Here is a 13695-nt window from a genome sequence, read left to right as displayed (position 1 = left end):
ATGAAAACACGACGATCCAAAACCTATGGGATGCAGCAAAAGCAGTTCTAAGAGGGAAGTTTATAGTTATACAAGCCTACCTAAAGAAACAAGAAAAATCTCAAGTAAACAATCTAACCTTACACCTAAAGGAACTAGAGAAAGAAGAACAAACAAAACCCAAAGTTAGCAGAAGGAAAGAAATCATAAAGATCAGAGTGGAAATAAATGAAATAGAAACAAAGAAAACAACAGCAAAGATCAATAAAACTAAAAGCTGGTTCTTTGAGAAGATAAACAAAATTGATAAGCCATTAGCCAGACTCATCAAGAAAAAGAGGGAGAGGACTCAAATCAATAAAATCAGAAATGAAAAAGGAGAAGTTACAACAGACACCACAGAAATACAAAGCATCCTAAGAGACTACTACAAGCAACTCTATGCCAACAAAATGGACAACCTGGAAGAAATGGACAAATTCTTAGAAAGGTATAGCCTTCCAAGACTGAACCAGGAAGAAACAGAAAATATGAACAGACCAATCACAAGTAATGAAATTGAAACTGTGATTAAAAATCTTCCAACAAACAAAAGTCCAGGACCAGATGGCTTCACAGGTGAATTCTATCAAACATTTAGAGAAGAGCTAACACCCATCCTTCTCAAACTCTTCCAAAAAATTGCAGAGGAAGGAACACTCCCAAACTCATTCTATGAGGCCACCATCACCCTGATACCAAAACCAGACAAAGATCCTACAAAAAAAGAAAATTACAGACCAATATCACTGATGAATACAGATGCAAAAATCCTCAACAAAATACTAGCAAACAGAATCCAACAACACATTAAAAGGATCATACACCACGATCAAGTGGGATTTATCCCAGGGATGCAAGGATTCTTCAATATACGCAAATCAATCAACGTGATACACCATATTAACAAACTGAAGAATAAAAACCATATGATCATCTCAATAGATAAAGAAAAAGCTTTTGACAAAATTCAACACCCATTTATGATAAAAACTCTCCAGAGAGTGGGCACAGAGGGAACCTACCTCAACATAATAAAGGCCATATATGACAAACCCACAGCAAACATCATTCTCAATGGTGAAAAACTGAAAGCATTTCCTCTGAGATCAGGAATGAGACAAGGATGTCCACTCTCACCATATTCAACATAGTTTTGGAAGACCTAGCCACGGCAATCAGAGAAGAAAAAGAAATAAAAGGAATACAAATTGGAAAAGAAGAAGTAAAACTGTCACTGTTTGCAGATGACATGATACTATACATAGAGAACCCTAAAAATGCCACCAGAAAACTACTAGAGCTAATCAATGATTTAGTAAAGTTGCAGGACACAAAATTAATGCACAGAAATCTCTTGCATTCCTATACACTAATGATGAAAAATCTGAAAGAGAAATTATGGAAACACTCCCATTTACCATTGCAACAAAAAGAATAAAATATCTAGGCATAAACCTACCTAGGGAGACAAAAGACCTGTATGCAGAAAACTATAAGACACTGATGAAAGAAATTAAAGATGATACCAGCAGATGGAGAGATATACCATGTTCTTGGATTGGAAGAATCAATATTGTGAAAATGACTCTACTACCCAAAGCAATCTACAGATTCAATGCAATCCCTATCAAATTACCAATGGCATTTTTTGTGGAAATAGAACAAATCATCTTAAAATTTGTATGGAGACACAAAAGACCCCGAATAGCCAAAGCAGTCTTGAGGGAAAAAAACAGAGCTGGAGGAATCAGACTCCCTGACTTCAGACTATATTACAAAGCTACAGTAATCAAGACAATATGGTACTGGCACAAAAACAGAAACATATATCAATGGAACAAGATAGAAAGCCCAGAGATAAACCCACGCACCTATGGTCAACTAATCTATGACAAAGGAGGCAAAGATATACAATGGAGAAAAGACAGTCTCTTCAATAAGTGGTGCTGGGAAAACTGGAAAGCTACATGTAAAAGAATGAAATTAGAATACTCCCTAACACCATACACAAAAATAAACTCAAAATGGATTAGAGACCTAAATGTAAGACTAGACACTATAAACTCTTAGAGGAAAACATAGGAAGAACACTCTTCGACATAAATCACAGCAAGATCTTTTTTGATCCACCTCCTAGAGTAATGGAAATAAAAACAAAAAAAACCAAATGGGACCTAATGAAACTTCAAAGCTTTTGCACAGCAAAGGAAACCATAAACAAGACGAAAAGACAACCCTCAGAATGGGAGAAAATATTTGCAAACGAATCAACGGACAAAGGATTAATCTCCAAAATATATAAACAGCTCATTCAGGTCAATATTAAAGAAACAAACACCCCAATCCAAAAATGGGCAGAAGACCTAAATAGACATTTCTCCAAAGAAGACATACAGACGGCCACGAAGCACATGAAAAGATGCTCAACATCACTAATTATTAGAGAAATGCAAATCAAAACTACAATGAGGTATCACCTCACTCCTGTTAGAATGGGCATCATCAGAAAATCTACAAACAACAAATGCTGGAGAGGGTGTGGAGAAAAGGGAACCCTCTTGCACTGTTGGTGGGAATGTAAATTGATACAGCCACTATGGAGAACAATATGGAGGTTCCTTAAAAAAACTAAAAATAGAATTACCATATGATCCAGCAATCCCACTACTGGGCATATACCCAGAGAAAACCGTAATTCAAAAAGACACATGCACCCCAATGTTCATTGCAGCACTATTTACAATAGCCAGGTCATGGAATCAACCTAAATGCCCATTGACAGACGAATGGATAAAGAAGTTGTGGTACATATATACAATGGAATATTACTCAGCCATAAAAAGGAACAAAATTGAGTCATTTGTTGAGACGTGGATGGATCTAGAGACTGTCATACAGAGTGAAGTAAGTCAGAAAGAGAAAAACAAATATCGTATATTAACGCATGTATGTGGAACCTAGAAAAATGGTACAGATGAACCGGTTTGCAGGGCAGAAGTTGAGACACAGATGTAGAGAACAAATGTATGGACACCAAAGGGGGAAAACCACAGTGGGGTGGGGATGGTGGTGTGTTGAATTGGGCGATTGGGATTGACATGTATACACTGATGTGTATAAAATTGATGACTGATTAAAAAAAAAATAGTTGTGTTAAAAAAAAAAAACAGCAAGGCAGGCAAGTGGCTATAAACATTTTATATTTGAATAGAGATTAGCTAACTGATTGTTATGACAATTTATTTTACAAATATGTAAAATACTTGTACCAGCAACTTTCCTAGGACAGCATTATATATAAAAAAGTACAAAAATGATTCAAGTTAAACATAACTATCCCATACTCTCTTCATTTTTTCCCTCTTACATATTTGTGTCTGCTGCCTGTTAATGTACTTTTTTTCTAACAAGTATATCATCTAAAGTTGTCACATGAACCTTACAAGCATTCTCCTCATTTTACAGAGAAACACAGATATAGAAAGGTTAAATAACTGAAGTTTATTCCCCCAAAAGGACTTCAAGTAGTGAGACATTCAGCCATGTCTCACTACTTGAAGTCCTTCATGATAAATCAAGTATCCTTAATACCTGTGGGCCAGTTTTTGGACTCTCTTCCATCTGGTTTATTCGTCTATCTTTGGAACAATACTTCACTGTCTAAATTACTGATCTTTATAATAAGTCAATATCCAGAGAGTAAGCTCTCCCTCTTTGTTTCTCAAGGATGACTTGGCTGTCCTTCACCTTTGAATTTCCATGTAACTTTCAGATTATCTTGTCAATTTCTACATTCAAACACATACCCACAAACACAAACCTGCTGAGATTTTGACTGGGATCACATTGAATCTGTAGATCAATTTGGGTAAAAATGATATCTTTACAGTAGTGAGTGTTTCAATCCTTTGTATATCCCTCCATTTATTTAGGGCATCTTTAATTTCTCTCTATAATATTTTAGTTTTCCAAGAGGAAACCCCGCTCATCTTTTGTTAAATTTACTTCTAGGTATCTGATGATTTTTAATACTTTTGAAAATGGAATTTTTGAAAATTTGCTGCTCGTAAGTAGAAATAAAATTGATTTTTATACTGACCTTGCTAAATTCATTTTCTAACAACACAGTCATATGACTAATGGCAGTTTTTTTCAATCTTTATACTCTTTCTTTTTCTTGCTTTATTACATTAGCAAGGACCTTTAGTACAGTGAGAAACAGAAATGATGATAGGCATTCTTCTCTAATTCGCTATCTCAAAAGAGAATATTTTTCAACACTGTAACATTAAATATAACGTTTGATCTAGGGTTTTTTATAGACACCCGTTAGCAAATTAAGGAAGTTCCTTTCCATTCCTAGTTAGCTAAGTATTTTTTAAAATCGCAATTGGATTTTAGATATTCATAAAATGCTTTTTCTTCATCTACTAAATAATCATATGACTTTTAAACCTTTATTCTTTACATGAATCACACTATTTTTCCCATTTAATAATTTAATAATTAACATTTTGTGCACTCACATGCACTTGCACCCTCTCTCTCACGTGTATTTCTTTAACTGATCCATTTGACAGTATGTTGCAGTCTTCATGACACTGAGATTTAGGATATCTTACATAGCCACACCACCTATCTCACCTAAGATCTTATCTAATATTATCTAATGATACCCAACACATATTCAAATTTCTACAATGGCCCCAAATATATCTTTATACTTTTTTTCTGGTTTAGCATTAAATCAAGGATAGTATATTACATTTGATTATTATGTGCCTGTAACCTCCTTTAATCAACAATACCCTCCTTTTTAAATGACATTAAATGACCTTGCCCAGTAAAGCCAAAAAGGCACATAGATTTCTTTGTCTGAAGGTTTTTAATTACAGATTCAATTTCTTTAATAGTCATATATTCATATTTTCTATTTCCTCTTTTGTCCATTTTAGTCATTTTTGTCATCTTGGTCCTTTGAATCTGTCAAAAGCTTTGCTCATTGTCTCATCTTCTTCTTCTCCATCTGGCCTCCTCTTCCAGAATGGACAGTCACCTTTAGGAAAAAGTGGCCCAAACCAGGGTCATGCTTTCGGGGTTTATTTCTGCTTCTAGATCTTGGCCCCATAATTCTTCAATGCTTTGGTAGTATGCTGATGCAGTCAAACAAATTTTATGTTTTATAGTTTTTCTAGTTATTCTCAGCAGAAGAGTTGTTCCAAATTACCTTGTCTGCCAATCTATGAGAAGTAGAACTCAACTTTTTTGGAATCCACAATTTTCAAGATAGCTATTTTTCACAAATACTTCTGCAAAACCTCCTGCCATATCCCATACACAACAGGCCTTTATTATTCTAAATGCCTACCCTTGCTTCCATAGACAGAATTGCCAGATCCTGCTAATACCTTCTTATACTTCCTTTTTCCAGTCATTACTTTATAAACTGCTTTCCACTCTCAGTTTTGATTCCTCACTTTTTTATAGTAAAATCTTATTTCCTTGACAACTCAAAAAACATAATGAATTCCCAAATTCCCTAAACCACACTTTGTAAGTTACTCCTGTCCTACCTTTTGGTTCATGCTTTTCTCAAAGATAAAGTTATTAAAAGTAAAATGCATAAAAACACCAAAATCCAAATAAAGCAGGGGTTATAAATTAAAGAAGGCAAAACAAACGTGTCTGTGTATGGCAAAATAACTTGAACACTGAAAAAAAACAAAACTAGTTCAGTTCTGGCTGAGTCCTGATTTGTATTCAGGATTCAGAGTAAAATTACTAGATCATTCTGTTTGGCCTTAGGAGAGAGATTCACTTACAAAGCTGATTAGGGAACTGCTGGGTCTTCCTACTGATCTTTCCACCATTCTTGACCCCCATCCTACTTTCTGTGTACTCTGTGAAAATCTTAGCCTCCTGAAATGATCATTTAAAACTCTAAATAACAGAAATACATGCCTAATACATAATGCATTTTACTGAATGTCATTCTCAATTTTGACCTCTTTATTTTCAAAAATGTTTTTACTTAGAGCACATAAAATATATTGACAAAGTTTCATTACGAGCAGAATATAGGTTAATACAACTATGCTTATCCTTCAAAATCCATGGAGGAGATAGCTATATCTACAATGAGTAATTAAATAAACTAAGATTAAGTGCCAAGAATACTATTTTTAAATAATTTATAGTATTTTCTCCCTCAAGCTAAGTTTTATTATTAAAATACTCTTTGTGGGGAGAATGAAATCGTAAAAAGGTATAAGAATATATCAAATATAAATCTGAGAGGAAAAAGTACTTTAAAATTACAAAAATTTTTAAAAAGCTACCACTTGTAAGACATTGTCAGCATCAGAGGTAGTAGAGACCATGGTTGACTTTTAGTTGGATTCTCAATACTTCATTTACTTATTGAACATCTGTGTATCCCTTGCACCACATTAGGCACTGGAGTACGAAGACACTCTGATTCCTAGAATCCCTGTATCATCAAGGCATTCACAGTCCATGAGGGAGAGGACAGAGGTAAATATCAAATAATGAGAAAGTACTCTAAAAAATATAGAATAGATGCCATTCTAATGGAACACTATCTACTAACACTGGAAAGGAATAACAAAGGACATGGATGAAGCCTAAGCCATTTCTTCAGAGATGAGAAGCATTTTACCAGATGATCACAATGGGGAAAGTTATGCTAACACACAATGACAGAGAGACTGCTTAGGAAAGTAAGATAGTAAACATTATATATGTTAGGAACAAAGGTTGCATGTGACAGAATGGCAAGGAGATGAAAAGGTAAATTATTTCAATTCATAAAGGAACTTTTCCTTTCCCATTCTAAGGAATTTGGTCTAAAGAGCAAGCTGGGAATAAAAATGAGCTTTGCTTCTTATAACAATCAGTCTAAAAAAAAAAAAAAAAGATAAGTCTAGTGACTGTGAAGAAGTTGAATAAGAAAGGAAGGGTGAGGCAATAAGCTACTGCAGTAGTTCAGACATGCTATGGTAAAAGCCTAAACTAGGGCAAATATGTAGAGGGAGTCAATTTGAGAATAGCTGAAAAGTAGACTTTGAGAGAACATGATCTCTAACTACAAGGAAAGGAAAGAATTTAGGATTTCCATCATGTTTCCATTTCAGAATTTTGGTCTAGGCCTACCTGTGCCACAAATCAACCACGGGGTTCACTTAACCTTCAAGGACCCTGTTTCTTCACATACAACATGAAGGGATTGGACAAGATGTTCCCTGATGTCCCCTCCAGCTTCAAATACCTATTACTCTGACTGGTCAATACACATGTACCTCACACTACTATGCTCAACTGAAATATAAGTGATTGTTCTTTTTACTTTATTCTCTTGCTCCACGTTTTTAACACAATTACACCAAAATTACCTGTGCTAAAAGGATGATATAAGAGAAGACACAAAGACATGTTTTCCATAAGACTAATCATTTCAATGCTGCTAGTTTTAATTACATTTCCAGTATCAGCAGTATTTTCATTCAAACAGAGTGGATGACTACTAGTCAACTACTAGTTTCACTAATAGTTTTTCAACTTAAACACACCATTAGAAAGTATATATAACAGAGCATTTTCCTAAATACAACCCTAAGATTTTATCTGTCATGAAAATATTCTTTTGAGACATGACATCTCAAAATAATCAATTCCTTAAACACATCAGTCAATAGATTAGCTCCTGAGTATGAATCAGATGCTTTGCTAAAAGGCAAAACTCCTAGAATTATGTTTAATGATCGGCTATTTAAAACAATAAGTTTAGACTTTTCAGAGATATTTGGGGAAAGTAGTCTAAAGAATAACTTATTTTTTAATAACCTTAATTTCCACATCATTTAATAAAGAAAAATTTAGTCATGGTACTGAATAAGCTCAATATTTTATACTGTTTTTGCTAAGTATTCTGAGGTATTTTCATAATAAAATTAAAGGAAGGATATTACAGTTTTTGAAAACTACTTAAGTCAGACCACCCCCCCGACAAATAATTCTAACATCTTAGAAATGAAGACAGTGAAGCCCAGAAGGGTTAAGATCCTACTCAAGGTAATCTAGGTAGATTGGAGACTTTGCATTTTTGCTACTATTTTCTAATGAACCTAACTGCCTCAATATTCTTAAAACATAAAGTCTGAGTCTATGTCAAATGCTGTCACAAATCACATCAGTGTGCTCTGTTTTCCCTAGGCTTAGTAAGTAATCTCAATTCTTACCAAAGCCCTTGAACTTCAAAAGATCATCTAACTGCAAAAACATACATGACATTCATTTTGTACTTTCACAACTTAAATTATGAGGGCATTAAATTCCATATTATACTATACTACAAACCAACGATAATTAAATAATACATCAAAGTCAAAATATTTGAATAATAAATTCAAAGATTTGATGATCATAAATAAAAAGTCTTCAAGTATACAAGATATAATAGAAACACCTTCCAAAGTTGGTGAAGGGAAGAAAACTGCCAACCAGCATATGGTGAAGTTAGGATCTAAATTTTCCTTCTACTAAGAAATCACCTGAGAAAACTTTTTCATTTATTTATCAAGTGAAATTTTATTAAGACCCTAAAATATACCAAGCACTATTCTAAGCACTGGGGATGGAGTGTGTTGAACAAGAAAAATAAGATTCTATTCTCATGAAACTTACATCCTAGTAGCAAAACACAGGCAATAAACAAACAAGCAAAATATCAGATAATAAATGTTATGGAGAAAATGTTACCGAGGGTTACAAGATAAAGAATGACTAGGTAAACACTTGAGATTAGATGATCAGCGAAGGCCTCATTAAGGAAATAATTTTTAGGTGAGCTCAGAATAACAAGAAAGGATCTACCCACTCTAATATTAGGACAGAAGAACATTCTCAGCACAGGAAACAGCATGTACAACAATCCTCAAATAGGCACCAACCTGGTGAGTTTGCAGAAGTAAGAAAAGGCCATGTGTCTGAAGCACAGTTAGTGAAAACAAGGATGACTCAAGGTCAGAGAGAAAGGTGAAGGCCAGATCATACAGAGCCAAAGTTATCAGTCTGAACTTTTCATAGGTAGAAACCTGAATTTGCAGTTAGAACTACAGTAGTGTTAACTATGCTTTTTAATTATCGGAGTCTGGAACGGGACAATGAATTTCCATGAACAAACTCAGATGTTTTACCAAAGAGTCACTTGATTTGTTTTACTCTGTCTTCAATCTTGGGAAAGTAACCCGTGTTAAGCCCAGAGTGTTACAATCTCTAACTACAATCTCCTTCAAATGTAATCAAATGATGTAAATATTAGTGTGCATCAGGAACTGAAGAAAAGTTCAGCTTCAGTACTGGCCCTCACTGTGTGTTAGGTGGGCATCTTAAGGTTCCTTCCAACTACATAAAATTTTTAATTTACCCTAATCCTTATTTCAATAAAGACAGTGGTTTAAACCCTAAATTCCTATAAATCCCTCAAGTTGACTGTATTATAATTACTAGTTTACTTCTGCCTCCCTGAATCCTAAGCTCCTTGATAGATAAGACTGTCTCATAATTATGAATACTTCCCTGCAAATTTAACCTTTCACTCTATAGTATATAGTTTAAAAGGAATCTATTTTTGAACTTTAGTGGTTTAAAAAAAATAACAAAACTATACCTATTTGTTTTGCAGCCTGCAATATATCTTTTAAGTCTTCATTTACACTTTGCATTTCACTCTTCTCCAGCTTTTCATTCAAAAATTTTACAATCTTCATCCATGTCAGGTCCAAACCTACAATTTGTTCATGAAGTTTAGACCGCTTCAACTGAAACAGACAGAATAATACAGAAACATACTGATTAAAGGTTTTCTCAAATCTATCATTTATTACATATATTTTGCATTACATTATAGAACTTGGCACTACCCACAAGAATTCAAAATTGTATCTACTCACATCCAAATTTACAGCTCCCAGAAGGAGCTTTATTTAAATGTGATTTAAAAGAATCTCATTTGTTTAAAGATATGTTTTAAAAAAGCTTCCTTTTTTTACAGTTTAATCACAATGAATACTCATTAAGAAATAATTTCCATACGGCAAAGTAAAAAGCAAAAAGTCCAACATCCAGATAACAGTCGGTAACACCCCACATACCTCTTTTCCATTTTCCTGCTCGTTTTTAACATAGCTTAAACCATACTGTGTATAAGAACTTTATGTCACGCTTTTTGATGAAAGGCATTTAAAGAAAATAAGACTCCTATGACAGGTTCAATATATTCAAATCAGTATTGCTTTCCTAAGTCTGATCCTAGAACAAGTTAGGCATCCAGGAGATTCTTATCTATACACACACTTTCCTTGAGACTATAAATCTTTCCATTCTCAAGAACTGACACAGAAAGCAATAAAAATTTTACTTCATATCATTGGACTTGATCCATGGATTAAACTTCATGACGTCTTGTGACCAAATGAAAAGTAGCGGGTCTGACAGAAAACTGTAATTTTCCTCTTGGTTCTATTGACAATGTTCCTATTACTTTCATAATTCACTATTACTTCCCTGCCTCAGTTTTCTAAACTGAAATGGAGCTAATTAATCTGGGTTTAGGGGGAGGAAAACAGGCAACTGTAGAGATGAAATAAGACTGGCCCTAAATTGAATTAAGCTGTTATAATGGGTCATAGGTACACAAAGTTTCACGTTACTTTTCTGTCTCTTTTGTATATGTTGGATATTTCCCAAGATAAAAAATTACATTAAAATGAGGCTCATTATATCTGCCACTTTCTTTCCTCAGAGGGGGAAAAAGTGTTTAAAAGCCTACAAGAATAAATTAAATGACATGGGATGAGCATGCAGTCCTTGTAACTTTCAAATTTTAAAATCTCCTGTTGCATCTCTTATATAAAATAACTTGTAAAGGGCCTTGGTTAGGCGATTCAAGTTTAAGATAGCAATATTAATTAACTGTATAGAATATATCCTTATTTTAATTGCTGTGAAAATGCAAAATAGCTCCCATCATAAAGAAGGTTAACTGTTTTGCCTGTAGCAAAATTCTGTATCATCATTAGAGGAAAAATCTACCTAAAGACTGTTACAAATCTTTTTTTTCCTAGTATCAATCTTTCAGTGAAGCTATTAATTGTAAAACTGCATAAGGGCTTTAAGCAATAAAATTCCAACCTACTAGGAAACAATGTTAATATTCTACAAGAGTCAAATAAGGAGTCAGAAAAGTGACTGCTGTTTTTTAAAAAACAGCATAGGGCCAGTTCCTTCATATACTATATTAAATGGCTCATTCCTTCATATGCACAGTTCATGGACCTTTAGGCCTATTACATCCACAACCAATTATAAGGACAAGACAGAAGTGAATTATGAGACCAGCTACAGAGTTTAAGAGATTAATATTCACATTTGATAAGAATTTGACCAGAGATCTGAAAACTTACTCAGATGATCTAGAGGTAAATTAATGGATTAAATTACAAAATTAATTGAGGCAGATATCTTAGGAACGGAAAAGTTAACAAAGGATTCAATATCATAGTTCTGTTTGTCCTCTTTGACAATACACTTATAAGTGCTTAAGATAAGTATTCCCATAGCAAACATCAATATGCCCATTCCCCTTCTTGGTATAACACCAAAAAAGATAAAACTTGCCATTTTTAAAAATGCACACAAGGACTTCGCTGGTGGTCCAGTGGTTAAGAATCAGCCTTCCAATGCAGGGGACGCGGGTTAGATCCCTGGTCGGGGAACTAAGATCCCGCATGCTGCGGGGCAACTAAGCCTGCGCAACACAACTGGAGAGCCCACGCTCCAAACTACTGAGCCTGCGCGCCACGAGAGAAGCCCGCGCGCCAAAACAAAGACCCAATGCAGCCAAAAACAAACAAAAAAAAGCACACAGAATTGAGAAAAAGAATGCCAGGGCTTCCCTGGTGGCGCAGTGGTTGAGAATCTGCCTGCTAATGCAGGGGACACGGGTTCGAGCCCTGGTCTGGGAAGATCCCACATGCCGTGGAGCGGCTAGGCCCGTGAGCCACAACTACTGAGCCTGTGCTCCGCAACAAGAGAGGCCACAATGGTGAGAGGCCCGCGCGCCGCGATGAAGAGTGGCCCCCACTTGCCACAACTAGAGAAAGCCCTCGCACAGAAACGAAGACCCAACATAGCAATCAATCAATCAATCAATCAAATAAATAAATCTTTAAAAAAAAAAAAGAATGCCAAATATTTGCCCGTATCTTATGTTTATAATGGTTTTCATCTAAAAAGTTTACCTGTAAGTCAGTCACTTCTTCATTATAATTATCTTGCTTGGTGACATTTGAAAAGGAGCGCAAGGCTCCTGTGAGACGAGGTAAAGCCATCTATTATTCAATCAGTGATCCATACAACAAGAAACCTGAAACTGAAACAAAACAAGATGATATTTATCTGTAGAGAGAGGTGGGCGAGGTAATCAAATTCAACAAATTAGCTTGTATAAGAAAAAAAGAAACCAATTAGTTAAAAAGCAATTGCTACCAATGTTGAAAAATTCTCCTGACACATTTTCTACCCAAGTAGTTTATTTAATAATGCATTGGCTTATAGGTGAGAAAGAAACAGACAAAACCCCCCCCCTTGTTTGTGGGTACTACCATAACATTCCTTCAAATGAATTCTACTGATTCCTAAGTACAGGCGTCAAATACTGTATTACTACAGCCAAAAATATTGAGAGAGATAAAAGCACCTGCCCATCTTTTCTCCAATTTCATTTTACACTCACTGATTTCATTTCACATTATCCCTTACTTTCAGTCTCACTGGCTTTTTCTCTTCTTAAAGTATCAAGCATGTTTCCACCTACTTGCATTTGCATTACTTGGAATGCTCTTCTGATCCTCATACAGCTGACTCCTTGACACAAAAGTCTTGGCTTAAAAGACACCTCCTGAGATGGGGCCTTTCTTGACCACTCAATCTTAGACAGGGCAGCTACCCAGTTACTGTCTATCACAGTACAAAATTTCAATTATTTTTATAGGCACTAATTAATATTTGACATTCTTTTATTTACTTATTTATATATTGTCTTACCCCACAAAGAGTAAGCTTCATGACAAAAAAGACCTTCATTTCACTGATCTCCCCGCTTCATGACAAAAAAGACCTTCATTTCACTGATCTCCCCTAGCAAACAGAACAGTACTAAAATATTTTTGGCACTCAGTAATTATTTGGTTAATAATAAAAGGAAGAAAAATGGAGAAAAGGAGACCATGGTAACAGGGAGACTGAAGAACGAGAAAAGAATTAGAGCAGCTGAGGAAGGGGAGAATTCCCAGGGAAAGAAAGAAGTCAGGTAATCTGATCTAATCTCCTTGTTTATATGCTAACAACTAAACAACTAATCTTTTGGCAAATAGACTAATTATATTTACTATGAGGGGAGTCCTCATCTATGGAATACTCTTAGAGGGTTATCCTGGTTTAAGATAGCTTATTACAACAAAACTACAGTGTTTATAAGGCATGGCTCCCTGGAGAATGTCACATAAGCTATGTAAGTCCCTAGGACAGTTCTCAAATAGGGATGATTTTGCCCCCGTTGGGACATTTGGCAATATCTGGTGACACTCTGGGACA

General features: G+C 35.0%; 1 protein-coding gene across 4 annotated transcripts in view; it reads right to left on the bottom strand.

Moving 5' to 3' along the window:
* ASCC3 (activating signal cointegrator 1 complex subunit 3) overlaps positions 1-13695 on the bottom strand; it is a 335131-nt gene that overhangs the window by 297297 nt on the left and 24139 nt on the right. For 2 of the 4 annotated variants that reach the window (XM_082475077.1, XM_082475079.1), the window contains exons 2-3: positions 12342-12472; positions 9710-9860 (exon numbers count right to left, since the gene is read on the bottom strand). In XM_082475077.1, coding sequence (XP_082331203.1) covers positions 9710-9860; positions 12342-12431 — 241 coding nt within the window. In that variant the 5' untranslated portion in view covers positions 12432-12472. Of the gene's footprint in view, positions 1-4903; positions 5078-9709; positions 9861-12341; positions 12473-13695 lie in introns of those variants that run through there. The other 2 variants (XM_082475080.1, XM_082475078.1) reach the window with 2 other exon arrangements.

This window comes from Balaenoptera physalus (genome assembly GCF_965194825.1).
Source record: "Balaenoptera physalus genome assembly, chromosome: 9".
Lineage (NCBI taxonomy): Eukaryota > Metazoa > Chordata > Mammalia > Artiodactyla > Balaenopteridae > Balaenoptera > Balaenoptera physalus.
The sequence above is the reverse complement of the archived record's forward strand: the minus strand, read 5'-3'. Positions and strand labels throughout refer to the sequence as shown.